Source organism: Mycteria americana, chromosome 2 (genome assembly GCF_035582795.1).
Source record: "Mycteria americana isolate JAX WOST 10 ecotype Jacksonville Zoo and Gardens chromosome 2, USCA_MyAme_1.0, whole genome shotgun sequence".
Lineage (NCBI taxonomy): Eukaryota > Metazoa > Chordata > Aves > Ciconiiformes > Ciconiidae > Mycteria > Mycteria americana.
Window position 1 is genome coordinate 92,198,315 of NC_134366.1, and position 17,993 is coordinate 92,216,307.

General features: G+C 40.1%; 1 protein-coding gene across 1 annotated transcript in view; it reads left to right on the top strand.

Moving 5' to 3' along the window:
- Positions 1-17,993, top strand: part of MYO10 (myosin X) — a 172,657-nt gene that overhangs the window by 99,288 nt on the left and 55,376 nt on the right. Inside the window, exons 5-19 of the mRNA XM_075493997.1 lie at positions 853-987; positions 1,978-2,102; positions 2,983-2,996; positions 3,121-3,205; positions 3,888-3,991; positions 6,193-6,322; positions 7,254-7,372; positions 8,111-8,257; positions 8,437-8,537; positions 8,775-8,841; positions 10,253-10,345; positions 11,097-11,165; positions 11,347-11,429; positions 12,887-12,995; positions 16,173-16,253. Of these exons, the coding sequence (XP_075350112.1) occupies positions 853-987; positions 1,978-2,102; positions 2,983-2,996; positions 3,121-3,205; positions 3,888-3,991; positions 6,193-6,322; positions 7,254-7,372; positions 8,111-8,257; positions 8,437-8,537; positions 8,775-8,841; positions 10,253-10,345; positions 11,097-11,165; positions 11,347-11,429; positions 12,887-12,995; positions 16,173-16,253 (1,462 nt within the window). The remainder of the gene's footprint in view (positions 1-852; positions 988-1,977; positions 2,103-2,982; positions 2,997-3,120; positions 3,206-3,887; positions 3,992-6,192; positions 6,323-7,253; positions 7,373-8,110; positions 8,258-8,436; positions 8,538-8,774; positions 8,842-10,252; positions 10,346-11,096; positions 11,166-11,346; positions 11,430-12,886; positions 12,996-16,172; positions 16,254-17,993) is intronic.

Genomic DNA, 17,993 nt, shown 5'->3' on the forward strand with positions numbered 1-17,993 from the left:
GGCTCACGGTGTGTTTTTAATTATAAGGCTGCATAGTTGAAGGGAAATGATATTGAGGAACTGAGCCAAATGCATACCTTCCCTTTTTAGAGCTTTGGTTTTGAAGAGAAATAGAGTATATTGCCTTCTATTTGTATAAGCAAGATTTCTTACTAACAGTTTTTAAAATGTCAGTTTAGCATTATCAAATAGCTTTGTTCTGCTGTGGGTGAAGATGAGAGGTTTTACATCTCTGATGGTGATGAGAGGTGAAAATTGTATATTTTGAACTCGTGAATCTGGTTTATTTGGATTGGCATATAAGAAGTTTGTTTAAAGAATACGTAGCTCACTAAGAATATCAGTATTAATTATGCAAGTAGCCTTTATGTGTTATAATACGTATTGGTGTCTCTAACCCCCTCCTCTCGCAGCAGGACTCCCTCCTTAGCTAAATAGCTGCAACACAATCCCAAACTTTCCCAGCTTAATTCATATCCTGGACTTTCTCCCCGACCCTTGCAATGCCTTTGCTCTAACTTTGTTTTTCCATGATGGTGAGGATTGTTGGGTAGTCGTTTGCATTCGGAGAGCTCTTCGTTGCCTCACGGGTGTTGTGTACATCCTTATGCAATCAATGCCTTGAAATGCTGCCTGAACCATGGTATGAAGTCTAAAGATAGCTTGCATTTTGTATTGAATGTCATATTGAGCAAGCTTAAAGGGGTATTCTGCTGCCATTGGAGTATCATTTCTAATCACCCTAGTCTTCCTGACCGCCGGTAATTTAGAATTTGGAGGGCTGGCCAGGCAGAGGGCTTTTTGCCTGGCAGCTGGAACTGTGCCAACACTTTCCTCCTCTTCTTCTTTCAGTGGCGAAAGTGGCGCTGGTAAGACAGAAAGCACTAAGCTGATTCTCAAGTTCTTGTCGGCAATGAGCCAACATTCGCTGGAGCTGTCCTGCAGAGAGAAGACCTCCTGTGTGGAGCAAGCTATTCTTGAGAGCAGGTACTAGGTCCGCTCAATACACAGGTGTTTTTTCCAGAAGACGTAAGCCTAGTCATTGAAACAAGAACTTGCAATGTAATTAAAGATGTGGGTGTGTTTACTGAACAATAAAATGAATATTGGAAAGGGGGAAATTTTCCATTAGACAAAATTACCTGGCTGCTCTAGAGAGTTGTGAGCACAGTGGGATATCTTCAAGAAGCAAAAAGATGCAGAGTTTTGAAATGGGCGATGCTTTAGCGATGGCTTTCATTTTTGTTTGGGGCTGAATTCAGATAGTCAGACTGAGGGAAATGGGTGATGGGAGGGAGAAACCATTGGTTTGGTTTGTATAGCCTGAGGATAAGGTAGAACAAGATACAGCATGGTGAGGATAAAGTGTGCAAGTATTAAAAGCACGCTGAGGAAAGGGAGGATAAGGAGACCTGATAAGACAGATGAATAAATGCATCAGATAAATTGGACACACTCTACGCAAGCAAAAAAAAATCTCTCAGTGTTCAAATGAAATAACACATGATTCTAAACTATTTAAAAACAAAGACAATTTGAGATGCTATTACTTTTGTTTATCATGCTTCATCTCTGTTTTACCTGCTGTATCTTGATGTAATTATTTTTTTTTAATTGCCTTAGAACAAGGACTATTTTCCCTACATCTGTCTAGCAATTTGCATGTGCTGAGATTTCTTATTTCTATAATTTGAGTACTGCAATGAGAATTGCGTGCATCTTTTTAGCAGTTACAGATTAAGCTGCGGAGTAGTTTAGTGCGATTAATCTCCCTGTTGCTTGAATACTTGCATCTTTTGATAGAAAATTGAGATGCCCGTTGTTAATAAGTTGAGGATAATACTGAGGATGTAGGCTTTGGCTGAGGAGGGTGTCAGAAGTGAGCTTTTCAGAGTGCTATTCCTTTCACCAGTCACATGTGAAACTGTTGGCATGCTGGTCACACGTTAACGCTCTTGTTCTTCTGTATTTTCACAGCCCAATTATGGAAGCTTTTGGCAATGCAAAGACTGTTTACAACAACAACTCAAGTCGCTTTGGGAAGTTTATTCAGCTGAACATTTGTCAGAAAGGAAACATTCAGGGAGGAAGAATTATAGATTGTATCCTTGTTTGGTGATTTCACCCCTGTTTGTGGGCAGCCCCCATGTACCTCCATGGAGGGCTGCGAGAGAAGTGGCTCACCCTTGTCTGTCCTTTCACCCCATCCTGAAACATACACAATTAAGTTGAGCTGATGTAGGTGGGAAAGGGAAGCAGCAGCACCAAATTCTGCATGCATTTGTGGCGGGGTGGGCTGTATACACTCTGGGAGGACCAGGATTTTGTATTGCTACTGCTAGCGTGGCTCATGTGCGTGCTTTTACACAGTGAGCTAAAACAGCCTGCGTTCTTGGGGATAACTTCAGTTGTCAGCTATTTCCCTCATTTATTGTACCTAAAGATAAGCTGCTTAGTTTCTGGAAAAGTACTTGAGAGAGCAGAGCTGCTGAATTTCTGCAGTGTGAGCATGGGTAGGTCAAATCCTTGGATTTGTCGTGCATTTGGCAAAATTGGACTATAAGCCAGTTCCACCAGAGCACCAGAGGTGTGGGGATGAGGAATATACCCAGGTGATCCTACCTAGTGTTTTGAACATAAGCTGCTTTTGCAGTGGGACAAATTTCATCCTTAAAGCTGTTCCCGAGCTTTAGGGAAAAGTAAAGGAAAGCAGATGCCGTTTAAAATGGAGAACATGATAAGTCTGGTTTTGATGGGATGGAGGAGAAGGAGGTGTGGGAACACATTGGTATTAGAACTGCTGCAATATTATCGCTGTTGCCACTTTATTCATCTTGTTAGGGCAGTAAGCATGTTGTAAGAAAAGACCATGATGCTCTTCCGGTTGTCTCAAATGAAAGAATTAAGGAAGATTATAAATAGATTGTGCATTAATTGCTTTTTACTTTATTCCTTGACTGAAGTTTTTCTTCCTGGCTGTAGATTTATTGGAAAAAGTAAGTTGATGTTTGCTTTTGCTCAGTTAATTTTGTTTGATTTAACATTTTATTTGAAATTGTGGATAAAAAAATTCTCCTTAAAAATGATTGCTTAAATAGAAACTATTTTTTACTTTGACAGAATCGTGTAGTAAGACAAAACCCTGGGGAAAGAAATTATCATATATTCTATGCTCTGCTGGCAGGGATAGAAGAGAGAGAGAAAGGTGAGTGGCAAAGCACAAGTCACACAACTGTAGTGGCTCTCTGCTAGCAGTCAGCCATGGTGACAGCAGTGGCGAATTTAACTGCAGAAACCCGCTAACCCAGGCAGAGAAATAGGTTATTTATTCAGCTGGGATTCAGTGAATGTGAATTTGAGCTCAGCTTGATAAAGCAACCTGCTTAGTTGAAGAATGTCACCAAGCTGCCGGTAATTTTTCTCCCACCTTCTGCTGTGGCCCTGGGAAAATTACTTGGGGACAAACATGCTTCATACTGTTCAAGCTGAATATTTTTGCTGGTACTAAATAACTCCACAGCAACAAAGGGAAATAATTCTGGTTCCTCTAATCCTCTCTCATAAAGAATAAATCCACTGAACAAAAGAAATGACATTTGTATATGTGCAAAATTGCCTAAAGCTGTCTCAGCATCTCCCTTTGGGCCTGCTGTCTTTGCATGCTAAAAAGTAGAGTTAATTCCATTGTGCAGCTAAATAAAGAAAAAAAAACCCAGCAAAATAAAACCCCATATCTGGTTTTAGTATAAAACTTTTGTTTTGTGCATCATCATAATTTCAAAGCAAATTAATTGTGAACTATTTAACTCTGACTGACGTAGTAATTTATGGAGTGCTTTTGTTTGGGGATTTTGTTTTTCACTTGTCCTCTTTTCTCGCCTCATTAGATGCTTTTTACTTATCTGTACCGGAGAACTACCACTACCTGAATCAGTCTGGATGTATAGCGGATAAGACAATCAGTGACAAAGATTCTTTCAAGGAAGTCATTGTGAGTTCTTTCCCTAGTTCTTTATACTTTAAAAATTCTGCAGGTACAGGTGCCTGGGGCCCATTGACAGAGCAGGGGACAAAGCCTTCTTGTGCTTACCTGCACTCTCTGCCATTCTGGCTCTATGTGCAGCTCTCTCAGAAGAACTAAGCTTACAGGGACTTACATTTTCTCATAACACTTCACTGTCATTTTGAGCATGTCTTTACCTTCCTTACCAATGCTTGATTTGTACTCTATCATTTCAAAGTGTGCTATAATTTAGTGAAATGATTAAGTTTTGAAATTAAAAGACTATCAGTTAGGAAGACAGTAAGGCATTTACATGCCTTTGCCCTTCCCTACATTGTTTTATATTACAGGTATGTCTGCTTCCACTGTTTTTCCATCCTAAAGCTTTGCCCAGATCATGTAGCATCTACTGGCTTGAGTCCACAGTGCAGCACATGGGGAGCGAAGCAGCTGGGCTTCTGTGACTCTTTAAGTTGCAGCTGGGAGATCCAGTTGTATGGAGTAACTTACACAATAATGTTGAAGAAAATGTAAACACAGATTAAAAACCCAGGTCTTCATGGAGTCTTTCTCTGAATGGCTTTATGTCTTATACCACACCAATTAGCTACAGCAATTAGTCTATACTGACTGTTAGGATAATTGCTAATTGCTTACTATGTTTACTATGATATATGTTAGATTTTAAAAATCAGTAAACATAATGGGGTTTATGCCATTCACCAAATTATTTTTGCTTAGCTATGTTAATCTCTTTGCCAAATTAATGTGTAGTGGATGCAGCAGTTATTTTTAGTGTAAAACATCCTCTTCTAGTATGGTGGGGGCAGAGGGGTGTTGGGCAAGTTGGTGACTTATCTACATTATAGTCACATGGCTTAAGCTGATGAGCGTGACATTTAATTTGTGCTAATCACCCCAGGGTAGGCAGAGCATGAAATCAGCTGGGCAGGTGATGCTTGTGTACTGCCTGCAGCGTGGGCAGGCATGGAGCAGGGGCTGAGGCTGCCAGGCTGTGTTCCCAGAGCAGGAGGTGGGCAGAAACCCCGCAGTTCGCCTTCGCCTGTCTTTTCCTATTATAGTCATCCCCTTTGCCTATTTTTATTGCGGTTTAAGTGCCGGAAATGTTACTTAAGTGAAACTTTTGTGGGAGACAGGGAGGAACTGCACCGTGAGCGCGGAGATGAGCTCACAGTGCTGCCGCCTTTCTTAGAGCTCTGTTGGGAAAGGTCTTCTATACAAAATGCACCTTCAACCTTTATCTCTTCTCTACTTCTAATTGTGGGATGAGTCTGAGGCTTTTCCATTTGTAACTGATGATTTGTGAAAGATGAAATGTGTCATCTGTCAGACACCTAGTGACCATAACATTATGAGTCTAACTGTATGGGTGTAAAACTGATCTGGTCTCAGACAGGCTCCTATTAGACCCATATTTGGGAAATGCTGGTGATTTACAGAGGCATACAATTACTTACCCCTTCTATGTCAGAGAAAGGTGTATGTTCCTCTTCTTGTTTTAATGTTTCTTTAGGTAGAGATTTGCCATTCTCCTTGTTACATAGTTGAGCCTTGATCATTGTCATAGTGGTTACGCATAAATTCAACACGTTTTATGCAGATCTCTTTTTCTTGCTTAGTTTTGCTGTAAGATGTCAGACCACACTGGTAAGATGTGTATTTGGGCTTCACAGTTTGCTCAGAATATGCTGCAGAAGGCCTCCTCCGAATTCTTCGTGGCTGAGGCAACAAATGAGCAAATCTTACATGTTGCAGTGTTCCTCCCCCCGTGGAAAAATCTCCCATGTTTTTCCCCCATTGGCAAAATCTGGTAAAAACGCAGAAGAGGTTATCAGTTACTCATGCAAATTAGTGAAATTGTGTCTGATGCACAACTCAGTAGGGCATTTCAATGTTTATACAGAAGAATTTGAAAGAAAATTACAGGATCCTTACAGCATCAAAAAGAGATTTCTTAAAACTAGAGTGATACTTGCATGTTCCAAGTTGTCCCTGTGGTGTATTATGGTGTATTCGATTTGGGATGAAACCAAAGGAATTAACTCCTGCCAGCCCTCTGTCAGTCCTGACTTGCCTTTCTAAGGCCTGACAACACAGTTGGTGGGTTTGTCCTTGTCCCCATTCGAGTCAACGTGCATGTTAGTGAAGAAGCTCACGTGTCATTCCAGACTGCAATGGAAGTGATGCAGTTCAGCAAGGAGGAGGTGCGAGAAGTTTTGAGGCTGTTGGCCGGCATTTTGCATCTAGGAAACATTGAGTTCATCACTGCTGGTGGGGCACAGGTGTCCTTTAAAACAGGTGAGAAGGCTGTGCTTCCCTGTAGTACATAAATGTTTCTTGAGGTTGTGAATGTTACATTCATTGCTAGTATATCTGACCATAGCAAGAACAAACAGTGAAAGGGTCTTACTGCTTTTTAGCATCTGTAAATGTTGATTAAAATGTTATTTTGGGGTTTTTTTTGACAGATAAGGCAAATTAGTTTGCTGCTGGATGCTAGGTCTTAATTAGGGAAGACCTTGGGCACATATTTATTTCATTAACAGTAGTGAAATTCCATTTTAATCCAAATCCTTCTTTGAAATACTCTGAAGCTGATAAATTGTAAGTGCTCAAGTACATTCCTTGACTGAGGTCTCCACTGAAGGTATCTTTTGTTAGAGCTTTCAATACCTCAATTACAAATCTGAAAGTATGTGCTGGTATATCTAAAGATTGGGCTGGCGAGCATTTTAAATATTTCTTCAAATATGGTAATAAAGAGTAGCATTACATACTGCTTTACATACCACATTACAGCAAAATTGCAAATTAAATTATGTATGTAAGAAAAAAATTTCATTGGTTTTCTTTAGCCTCATCATTCCGAGGGAAACTGAAATGCATTCATGTGGACAAAGAGTGAATTAGTGTTTGTATCTGGAAAAATATGTTACTGTAAGCAGTAGATTGTTTGAACCCTTGACATGTAACATTAAGAGGAAAATAAATATTCGTGACTTACTTGTGGTGGATTTCTACTGCTAAGTTCCTTCAGCTGTGCATATTTATGATACTGTGCCTTTTCACGAGCAGCAAAAACACATCCTCAAGTTTCTAGTTGTGTTTTTATCTCCAATCTCCATCATTTTAGAAGCATCTTAAATGGTGGCAATAATAATAATAATAATTAGTTTCATAGCCTTATACATTTAAGGACATGTTTGTATTTGTCTCTTTCTTTTACCAGCTCTGGGTAGATCTGCTGAACTACTGGGGTTGGACTCCACACAGCTAACTGAAGCGTTGACACAGAGGTCAATGATACTCAGGGGAGAAGAAATCCTAACACCTCTTAGTATACAACAGGTAAAGGCATCTGAGTTTTGACATGTTTTTAGGGTCTTTTAAATATATAGCTTGGACTTGGAGTCCAGTGAAACCATTGGTTGCTCAGGAACAGAAGTTTAGATCATGCATCATCAGAGTTGCTATCAAAAATACTACATAGTTTTTTGGGAAGGGTATAATTGGACTTTTAGAAATTTCTGTATATCCCATCCTATCATTCAGGCCAGGACTTGTAGCTTGGCTCTTGTTATTCTTATTAAGCCTGATTGCTTACAATTTTTTTCTAAATTCTAATCATGTAGACTGATATTTTTCATTATGGACATTTGTGTCAGGTGGGCGTTCTTGAAAACTTTCAGCAAAAATAATTTTATTATTTACAAGAAGGGGATTAGAAAAAGGTGTACATAACATTATGCTTACCTCTAGAAAGGGGTAAATTAGGGTGTTATTTCCTACCCTTCTCTTTTCTTCCTCCGCACCTTTAGTTTATAATTTCCTAATTTTTGAATGCTTTAGTTTTGAAATGTAATATTAAAGCCACATAGGTGTACAGCTATTATAACTTACATTGTTAAAGCTTACATTGGGACTCTCTGTAACTGTTAATATAATTGCTGTCAAGGTACATAGGAATACAAACCTGCTTGCATTATACCTTGCTTTATGCTGTGCAAGGGATGCTGACCAGCAAAGTCTGGTAAGTTCTCAATTACAGGAGTGACTAATGCGTTGTGTGTTCCTTCTTTAATGCAGGCAATAGACAGCAGAGATTCTATGGCTATGGCACTTTATTCTCAGTGTTTTGCTTGGGTCATTAAGAAAATCAACAGTAGAATCAGAAGCAAGGAAGACTTCAAGTCCATTGGAATTTTGGACATATTTGGATTTGAAAACTTTGAGGTAGGTTTCAAAAGTTTGTTCAGATGGATTGTCTGATATTTATGCTTCATCGTGCTACATATCTTTGTCGTCTTCACTGGAACTTGATTGTTAAACATGTTAGGACTTAAACCAGTTCCTTGTTTGCAAAGGAAAATACTCAGAGTGTATGCGTTTTTGAAAATTTCTTGTCTCTTCAGGTAAACCGTTTTGAGCAGTTCAATATTAACTATGCAAATGAAAAGCTTCAGGAGTATTTCAACAAGCACATCTTTTCCTTGGAGCAACTGGAATACAGCAGGTAAGAGATACAGATGAAATTTGAAAGAATTTTGAAAATATCATTGTTCACCTGAAATCTGGGTTCCCAGCTATCCGTGATTCCTTTGAAAATTTCCTAGTCTGGGGCTGTGCATTTTTTTAAAAGCAAGCTGATTTTGCTGTATTTTGCAAGACTAATACATCAGCTCGTCCTATTTCTATATTTAAAATCTTTTCTTTATAGTTGTCAATAAAAAGGCCCTCCTTTTTTCCTTAGGGAAGGACTAGTTTGGGAGGATATTGACTGGACAGACAATGGAGAGTGCCTGGATCTTATTGAAAAGGTAAAAAAGAATTTGATACCAGTACCTATTTCTAGTTTTTGTTCTGAGGTAATATGTTTTTAAAACACTAGCCAACACAAAGAACAACACAAAGAGTGAAGAGAATGGTGGCTCTTGCATGTTTGAATAGTGATCTTTTAATCAAATCATTTTCATGCATGGACAAATTCCACATTATATTGTAAGCTCAATATACGCATCTTTCATTGTAGTAACTTTTAACAGTGTACAGTTATATACAAAGGCAATATTTGGAGATGATTAAAAAGAATAGAAAGAGAGGGCAGAAAGAATGACAGTGTCTTGCTCCTGTAATGGCTTTTCCTAGGATGTGAGTAGTCTTCATTTGCTGCCTGCCAGTTTTTGCTTCATCTATAATTTTGTTTGTGCTCTGATTTGTACTAGGGAAAATGCAAAAGAGCATGAAGTTTCTGCAGAGTTTTTGGTAGGAACATTAGCAGTGACAGGCAGATGAGGTCTAATTTCTCCACCTAGAAATGATAACTCTGGCTGGATAACTAACTCTAACAAAGCTGAAGTTATATATAGTTTCATCCATGTTCGCTTCTGCCAGCAGTACAAGCGGGCTGCATGAGTTTATCTCCGTAGCGGGGTGTGTAGCTGTGTGACTTTAGACGACCACAGAAATTCATGGCAGTGGGCAGGAGGTCCAGCTGCCAGGACCTGACTGCAGTCAGGATGGTGTGGTTTGTCAGGAGCTGCTCTGAGCCGATGGGACGTGGCTTATTAAAATGTGCAGCTGGAGAACCGTGTTTTTCTGAGAGGCTGTATCAACCTGAAGCTTGCTGGACACATTCATTAACTGCAGGGTAGCTTGCTTTGTTTACAACCTCTTCTAGTATGAGAAGTAGGGAACATCAAAGGAAATTACACAGAGGCATATGCAAAGCAAAGGGAAGTTGTGTTTCACGCAGTGCATTGTTAAACTGTGTGTCTTTTGCTGTGCCCCTGGGCACTCTGGGTGCCAAAAGTTTGCATTGGTTCAGCAAGTAAGTAGACAATTTTATGGAAGAAAAATTTTTGAAAGGCTGTTTAGACAAATTCCTCAGACTTAAGGGACATTGGAGATCTTGGAGGCTGGGGATATATTCTGGGGCAATCTCATTGCACGCACCTAAAAACTACCTTCATCGGGAGAACTGTTGCTTCTTCCAGTAGCTTCTTTTTCTTTATTTTGCCCATGTATCATATGCTGTATGTTTCAAAAGGAGTGTTGTCAGAAAAATAGGATTGCAGTCCCCTGTGAGAGTGGGATTTTAGTCATGTACGGGTGGTTTTGCGCCTCTCTGCACACAATAACTTCAAGAACTTTGTGTTTTTTCCAAACTGGGGACAAGGTCTGTGTCCATCTGTGCACTAATTCATCTTCTGCCTGTTCTTGCTGTTCTAGAAACTGGGCCTGCTGGCACTCATCAATGAAGAGAGCCATTTTCCTCAAGCTACTGACTCTACCTTGCTGGAGAAGTTGAATACCCAGCATGCTGTATGTGATGTTTTGCTCATGTATTCTGTGCAAATTATGGAGTGTCTCTTCTGTAGAAATTTATTGTTCAAATATATGGGTGCATAGTTGTAGAGGCTGTTTTGGATGTGATCCTACTTCCATGGCAATCCATATTATTTGCTGTCAAGACTGAGCCGGTTACCTGGAAGAACGTATCATTACTGTCCAGTTAAAGATTTCCGTATTGGTGAATAAACCAAATTCTGCTCTTAGAGCTCTGACAACCTGCAGTAACTCAGATTACTCAGATCTTCAGTTTCCCTTGATTTAATGAAGTATTCACCTTGATGTCATTTACTGAAAGATTGCTGTTTCCTCTGTCCAGATTAGTGTTACCTTTATTTCTGATCCTAGAATTAATTTTGAGAATTTCTGGGATACAAGCATATGTCCACCAATCTTCATAACTGCCAGTTTAAGACACAGCCTTCTTTTTTCAAAGTGCCTTTAATAGATGGTTCTGCCAGATGGGTTCAGGTTTAGTATAATGCTTTTTTAGATACTATAAATCTGTTATTACTGCATTTGAAGCAGCCCAGACTAACAAATCCTATTATCATTCTAAGTTGGTTGTTTGCTTTTGGAGCACTAATCTTCCGTGGAGTTCACTAGAAGACAATGGTTTGTTTAGATCTGGGTTGAGAGGATAATGTGATCCATTGTATCATTCCACTCCCTGACACCCCCCCTGGCCCCCAATAATGTTCTCCTTTCTTTCCCCTCCAATTAGAACAATCCTTTTTATGTAAAACCAAGAGTTGCCGTTCACAACTTTGGAGTGAAGCACTACGCTGGGGAGGTAATTTTCTTTTCTTTATTTGTTGAAATTATTCCAGAGTTTTCATTAGCTTAATTTTACCCTGAGGCTGCTCAAAATTAACTAAAGCACTCTGTTCCCTCAGTGCTTTTTACAGCACTGGTGTTGTGAGAGGTGCCTGACTACTTGGCTTGTTGTTTGAATCGGCTCTGTTTCCTGCTAGGTCCAGTATGATGTCAGGGGGATCTTGGAGAAGAACAGAGATACTTTCAGAGACGATCTCCTGAACTTGTTACGTGAAAGCAGGTACGTTTTTGCAATTTTTTTTTAGGACATGATGTTAAGGGGTGTCGTATCACCTAATTCTGCTGGGGTTTGAATATGTTAGATGTTGCATAGCATCAGACCTTGCCAGAGTTGAAAGGAGCATAGAAGAAATATCAGAGGTGCCCGTAAGCAGATCTGACTGTAATTGGTTCTCGCTCACGGCTTTTCCAACATTGTACAGTACCTTGTCCCTGATCAGTCCAGGGGGTTGCCAGAGAGCTCACTTATTACTCAGTGGTGAGTAAGGATGCTGAAAGCTGGTGATGTTTTTTAGCTGTTTCACAGGTGCCTCATAGGCAGCATGCACGCATGGGTTTTTTGCTTCATCTAGAGCCTGATTTGCTTGTATTTCTGGCATTCCCTAATTTGGGTGAAAGCTTAGTGTCAGGGATACTACCCCACAGTGCAAATTGCCATATAGTAATTGCTTAAAAGGGAGAATTTCTATAAAGATTTGCGTTACTGAAAGTCTGAGCTTGGATGTCTTTGGTACCCACGTGCCTCCTGTCATTCTGCTGTGTAAGGTCTCAGGATCCTTACAGTGGTACCCTGTGAGCCAGAGTGGCACCACGTCCCTTTCTGTAGGCGTATGGTTGAGACTTCAGGAAACACAGATGGGTGACAGAAGAGGAGGGAGCTGAGCCCGGGTGTCGCTGGCTTGGCTGCTGCCCTCATCCATCCCATCCAGTCATCCTGCCTTGCTGTGGGAGTTGCTTGTTTGTGAATCCCTTAAGCCCTTCTGTGCAGGGAAACTGTTAATAAGCGTTTCCCGCTCTATGTTGTTTGTTCTGGTTTCATGACGTATCTGACATAACATCTATCAATTGCAGTATGGAGGTAGAAGTAATAAATGAGTTAAAGCTGCTGGGCCTGGTTTTGCTCTTGCACCAATGTCTGTCTGGAGCGACTCCATTTAAGTTAAAAGGTCTGCATTTCTGTAGAAGTGGTAAGAGGAGGATACCAGACTGATAGTGTAGAAAACAGCGCACATAGCTGGTATCTGAAAGTGAAGCTCATGTGGGTGGTTATTTTGTGTTATCGCCCCAAAGAAGCTGGAAGTCTTGTTTGTTAGTCTTTGTTCAGGTACATTTCCCATTACAGTCAGTTGGAGTTCTGGTTACGTGAGTGGAGTAAAATGCAGTAAGGACTCTAGGGCTTCACACTTTATTTCCCTAATGATGTGTTGGGAGTGGAGAAGAAAGAACCTCGTTGTTTTGTTTTGCTTTGTTTTGGTTTGGGGTTTTTTTGCTCCCCTGCATAAATTCTGCAAAGGCAAAATCTATTGCTTATTAAAGATTATGGAGAAAATCAATAAGCATTTTTTTGACGGAGGAGCTGCTTGCTAAGGGACAGTGCTTTCTTTGCATTCTATAGTGGTAAACCTTGTAGCCTGTTAAGATATACTTTAGAGATTTTCTTTTTCCTTCCCGTTTCAGTCTTGATTTCATCTATGATCTATTTGAACATGTTTCAAGTCGCAACAATCAAGACACTCTTAAATGTGGAAGCAAGCACCGAAAACCCACTGTCAGTCTCCAGTTCAAGGTTAGTTAATGCATCGTCTCGGCTCTGTAGCTAATCAGTGATAGATAAACTCTGTGTTCAGTGAGGAACAGTTGCAGATTAAAACAGGCAAAACTTCAGCATCAAAACAGCACTGTCTCTTCTATGAAAGTGCACGAACTAATCAATTGATTGGCCATACTAGCTAGCTTCAAGCAGAAACTAACCTTCACATCACACCATCCACACAAAACTCCTATTGCTTTTCATTTGCTTACTTGTTCTTATTTTAAAGCTCATCTATGACGTTGATCTCTCTGGTCTTGGTTTTCCTTTCTAATCTAAAATCAACCACAAAATGGCACAAAGCCTTACAGCAGTGCTGTATGCTAAGAAAAATAAATACTGAATAAATACCTCATTAAGGTGTTGTCTTGCTTTTTAACTTAAAGTTTGGAAAGCGTTTTTATTAAACAACTTTTTATGAGTCTTTATAGCCCTGCCATCAAAAATGGCACCAAATTGAAATCTAGCATCAAGTCTATCTGCAAATTATTTAAAAGAGAAAGATTGGCACAAAACCTTCTCTAAATTGCATGAGTACAAGTCTGGATTAGTTGTCTTTCATTTTGTTTGACTTAATATACATTTGCACTGTTAATTCACTTTTTTTAAAAAAGGGAGCAGACTTAAACCCCAGGGGCAGATTTTATCCTAATAGACTATTGCTAACTGTTGGACAGAACAGCAAGGAATAAATGCTGGGGCAAACACAGTGTCTTTTATTAAGAAACACTGATGTTATATTCCCTGGACAGCTTGCTTTGTGCTGCCATTGCTCGTCTCAGACAAGACGCGCTTCTTGTGATGAGGTGGTATTATTTGCTAGCTGTCTGGGACAGCAGAAGGTACTGTTTCCACTTAGTCTTTGTACCTGTGCAAAGTAGACCTTTAAGATGTTACAGTATAAAAATTGACCATGTTTTTGCATCTGCTTTGCAAGGTAGAACACATTGTAGAGTTCCTTCTCTTCTCTGTCAGGGCCCCTGGCTAGCATAAAGCATGATAAAACATGAAATCAAAATATCGTTGCTGCTTATCTAAAGCTGCAGTAACTGATCATTAACCAGCTGAGCTGCTTTACAAGAGGTTGACCTTCACATCATCCTGTTCCCAAAGAATTAGGTTGGGTGTTTTTTCCATGTTTTAAAGCTTTCTAGGGATTAGTCCATCTCATTTCAACTGAAGAGAACAACTTTGCCTTCACAGTTTTATTCTCATGATAGGTTGCTTAACTCTTCTCTTCATTTGACAGCCTGCCTAATGCAGGCCTGGGGGTGCACACAGAATAGGTGAGGTTGTTTACCATCTGCTCCAGCCTATTGCTTAAAACAGGGCAAACTTCAGATTAGCTCGTCACTTGACAGTGACTTAGAGGTGTTCAGCACCGTGCAGAATCTGGCTGTCTGTACCACAGATGGATGTGAAAACAGATTAAATAATTTTTGTTTAGACTGACCAACTTTTCCAATCTGTGTAAGTAGTAGCCTGTGTCTGAGAATTGTCTTGGTTTTCCGTAGATGTTGTAATGTTCACACAGGTTTAATACAGATGAAGCCTTTACTTTGTGAAGCTGTAAATATTTGTCTTTACACAAAAATACTTGTCTTTGTATCTTCTGGCTGTTTAATGTTTGCTGTCCCCAACTCCTGGTCCGTAGGCTGACAAAGGCAAACGAACCAAGAACTATCATTTATGTTCCCAGTCACTTCACCATTTGCTGCCTTTGCTCTGTACCAGTTCCTGTGCACAGCCACAACTCTGCCTGCTGCCTTTATCACTTCATGTTTAATCATCAAGAAAGCCCTTGGTTTGCAGATTGAAGCAAGAATTTGTTGTAACAGACTGCCATTGGCAGTTTTGCTCCAAAACATATGGTAGGACACACAGCCTTGCTTCTTTAAAAAGGGAATCTTCTGTCTCTTTGGCAGCCTGCTCTATATTCTCTCCACTGCCTGGTACCCAGTGCCACCTTTGAGGGGTGAAACGTTATCATTGCTAGCTTTCTGGGCTCTTCAGAGCCTGGGCTCTGCTCCTGTACAGTCATTTGTATCCCTGCAAAGTAAATGCAAGACTTCAGTTTAAAATGGTTTATCATACGTAATGATACAGAATGAGGCAAGTTGGAGTAAGATACGGAATGACGGCTCAGGAGGGAAAGGGGTGTATGTGTAATTAAAGTAATAATCATAAAAGGACTGAGGGATTTTTGTGATTTTTATCTCCAGGCTGAGGTTCAGACAACTGATAGTCTAATGTCTATTGGGTCATTCAGAGTTCTAAAACTAGGAAAAACCCTATGTTTTCTTCCATGGTTTTTTTCACTGAACCTTATAATCTCTCTTTTTGTTGTTAAATGCAATTAGCTATCACATGAAATAACTGTGAAACTGTCTGCTTAATGCTGTTAGCATTGTCTTTCAGTAAGATGTGTTTTCTTTACCACCCTATCTTTCACTGAATTTTTGTTAATTTTGGGAGGGGAGTGTTTTAAAATCTAGTATTGATAAAACAATGGCTACTATATTCTAAAGTAACTCTTTTTTCATACATTTTTATCATTTCTTCTACCCTCTTGTTGATGTACATTTATTATCGGAGTGTCCTTTTAGTAAGAATGGTTGAGACTGCACAGGAGAGAGGAAATTCCTGTACACAAAATGCTGCTGATGGCAGGGAAAATGGAAAATGAGTGGGTATGGGGTAGTTGAAATGAAAAGAGGAGATCTAGTTTTGTGGTTACTTCAGTTTTACCTTAGACCCCTTATCCTTCCTTGTGACTTGTAGCAATTTGGGAATGTAGATCCTAAGCAGTCATTCAAAAGATCCCCGAAACAGCAACTTTCCAGTTTGGTGTTTCCTTATGAACAGTTTTCTTCATATCATTCTGTATATCTTGTTTATGTCTTGTTCGCTATAAAACAGTTATGATAGTTTCGATCAGAAGGACCAGTGGAAGACACAAATATGCATGTATTGATTCTGTATGTTCACTGTATAGCAAGAGTTTACATAGTATGGTAATTTCTAGTATGAACCACTAGGTGTTGCAGTTAGATATTGTCTGTAGCGCTAAGCTGCAAGAGCTTTTGCTGGGGTATTTTGCTTGTACAAAAAGTCAGCTTGTGAAGCACTGTCTTCTTTCTACCTGTGTTTTAGGAATCGCTTCATTCTTTAATGGCGACGCTGAGTTCTTCAAATCCTTTCTTTGTTCGGTGCATCAAACCCAACGTGCAGAAGGTAAGATTTAAAATCGCGCCCATCTTTTCTGTATGTCTCAGGCCTAATCTTTCGCTGCCTGCTTGGTTATTTACCACTGTGTGAAGCAGAGGCTAGCGTTCTTCACTGACTTGGTAAAAGGCTCTGCAAGGTGAAGGCACTGGGAAAGGCTTTTGATTTTTTTGCAGGTGGGCCGTGTCTTTGCGCACCTTTTTAATAGTCCTTGCTCACAACTCTGATAAATGACTGGCTCTAAGGATGGTTATAAAAGGAAGGTAGAAGGCTGCGCTGCACATTTGACAACCCTGTGAGAGCCTTTTTAGGAAGAAAATGTCAAAACTACAAAGTTTGTTTTAAATCACGATAGGAAGTGAATGGTAGTGCATATAGCAAAATTGGTGGGAATGACCAACTCTCTGTCATCAGACTCTTAGTCCTTCAATTTATGTACAATACTAGGTGTCTTCATGCTGGCTGTTTTGTTGTGTTACAGACTTAGGTTTTAAAACAGACTTGGAAACTAAGGCTTACTGTATCGATTTGTCTTTTGAGTCACAGATAATAAAAGGCAATGTCAAGACTTATTTAGATATGATGGAGGGCTCTGTAGAAATGAAGGGGTAATGTTATAGTAATTGCTGAAGTTAATATTGTTAGCCTGGTCCTGATGTTCTGGGATTTTGCACATCTGTTTCTGGCTTTATAGACCGTTGTTCAGTATGGTCTGCTTGGGTCACAAATGCAAGAGGCAGGGGTGCTAACAAATCTGGTTTATGGTTTTCACATTGCAACTGAGAAATAGGTGACTCTGCTATAAATCCAGTTTTACATGTTACATTTCTCTGGGATTTCTGGTTAATCAGGACACTAAAACATCAAACGAGGCAGATTGCATTGCATGGTTTTGTATTACCTGGGTGGTATATCCTCGACTTCACATGTTTTCAGTTGCTAACTGTTTTTAACTCCGCTTTTGCACTGTTGCTCATGGTGTGTCAGCACGCGGATTGCGGGAACCTTGGCAAGAGGGAACAGCCAGGAAGTAAATACGACCTGCTTTCTGCATCCTGAAGTGTTTGGTGCTCTGAGGTGTGCAGCCACCAGCTAGCCAAACCCCACGTGGATGGCAGCGCCTTGGCTGGCAGCTGGGGTCAATGAGCGTATGTGTGCAGCAAAGCCCCTGATCACTGAGGAAGGGCAGTTTTGGAAAGCTTGTTTTCTTCCCTGCTTCTCTTTCCACGTGGAAGCCCCGTGACGCTTACAACGCCCACCTGCTACCACTGGAGTATAAGAAGAATTTCAATAACTCGCACGTTTTCTTTATTTGTCCTTTTGCATCCGAGTAAGGCTCATCTCCACAGTACCAAAGTCACAAGGATTTGCCATGGTTGATGCAAGAACCAGGCGCTTGTTGCATTTCCATAGCAAGGAAACCACTGAGTTCCCACTCCCATGTTCCTTGTTGCTCTGCCGGTCTTTTCCCACTAGAATGCTCCATCCCTGACAAATTTGGCATATGCTACTGTATCTGCACATATATTTTACTATCATTAAAATAAAGTTCTCACAGAATTAGCAGCTGTGCAAGCAGAAGGAGCTTGAGAGCGCCTCAGTCTCAGGAAACCACGTCTAATTGCAGGATTGTATGCAGGAACAGATTGGGAAATTCCTGTAGACAATCCCTTTCAAAGTATGTATAAAATGTCACTGAAATCTTACACAAAAATGTTTGTCCTTGTTTTTCATTTGCTTTAATTTGAT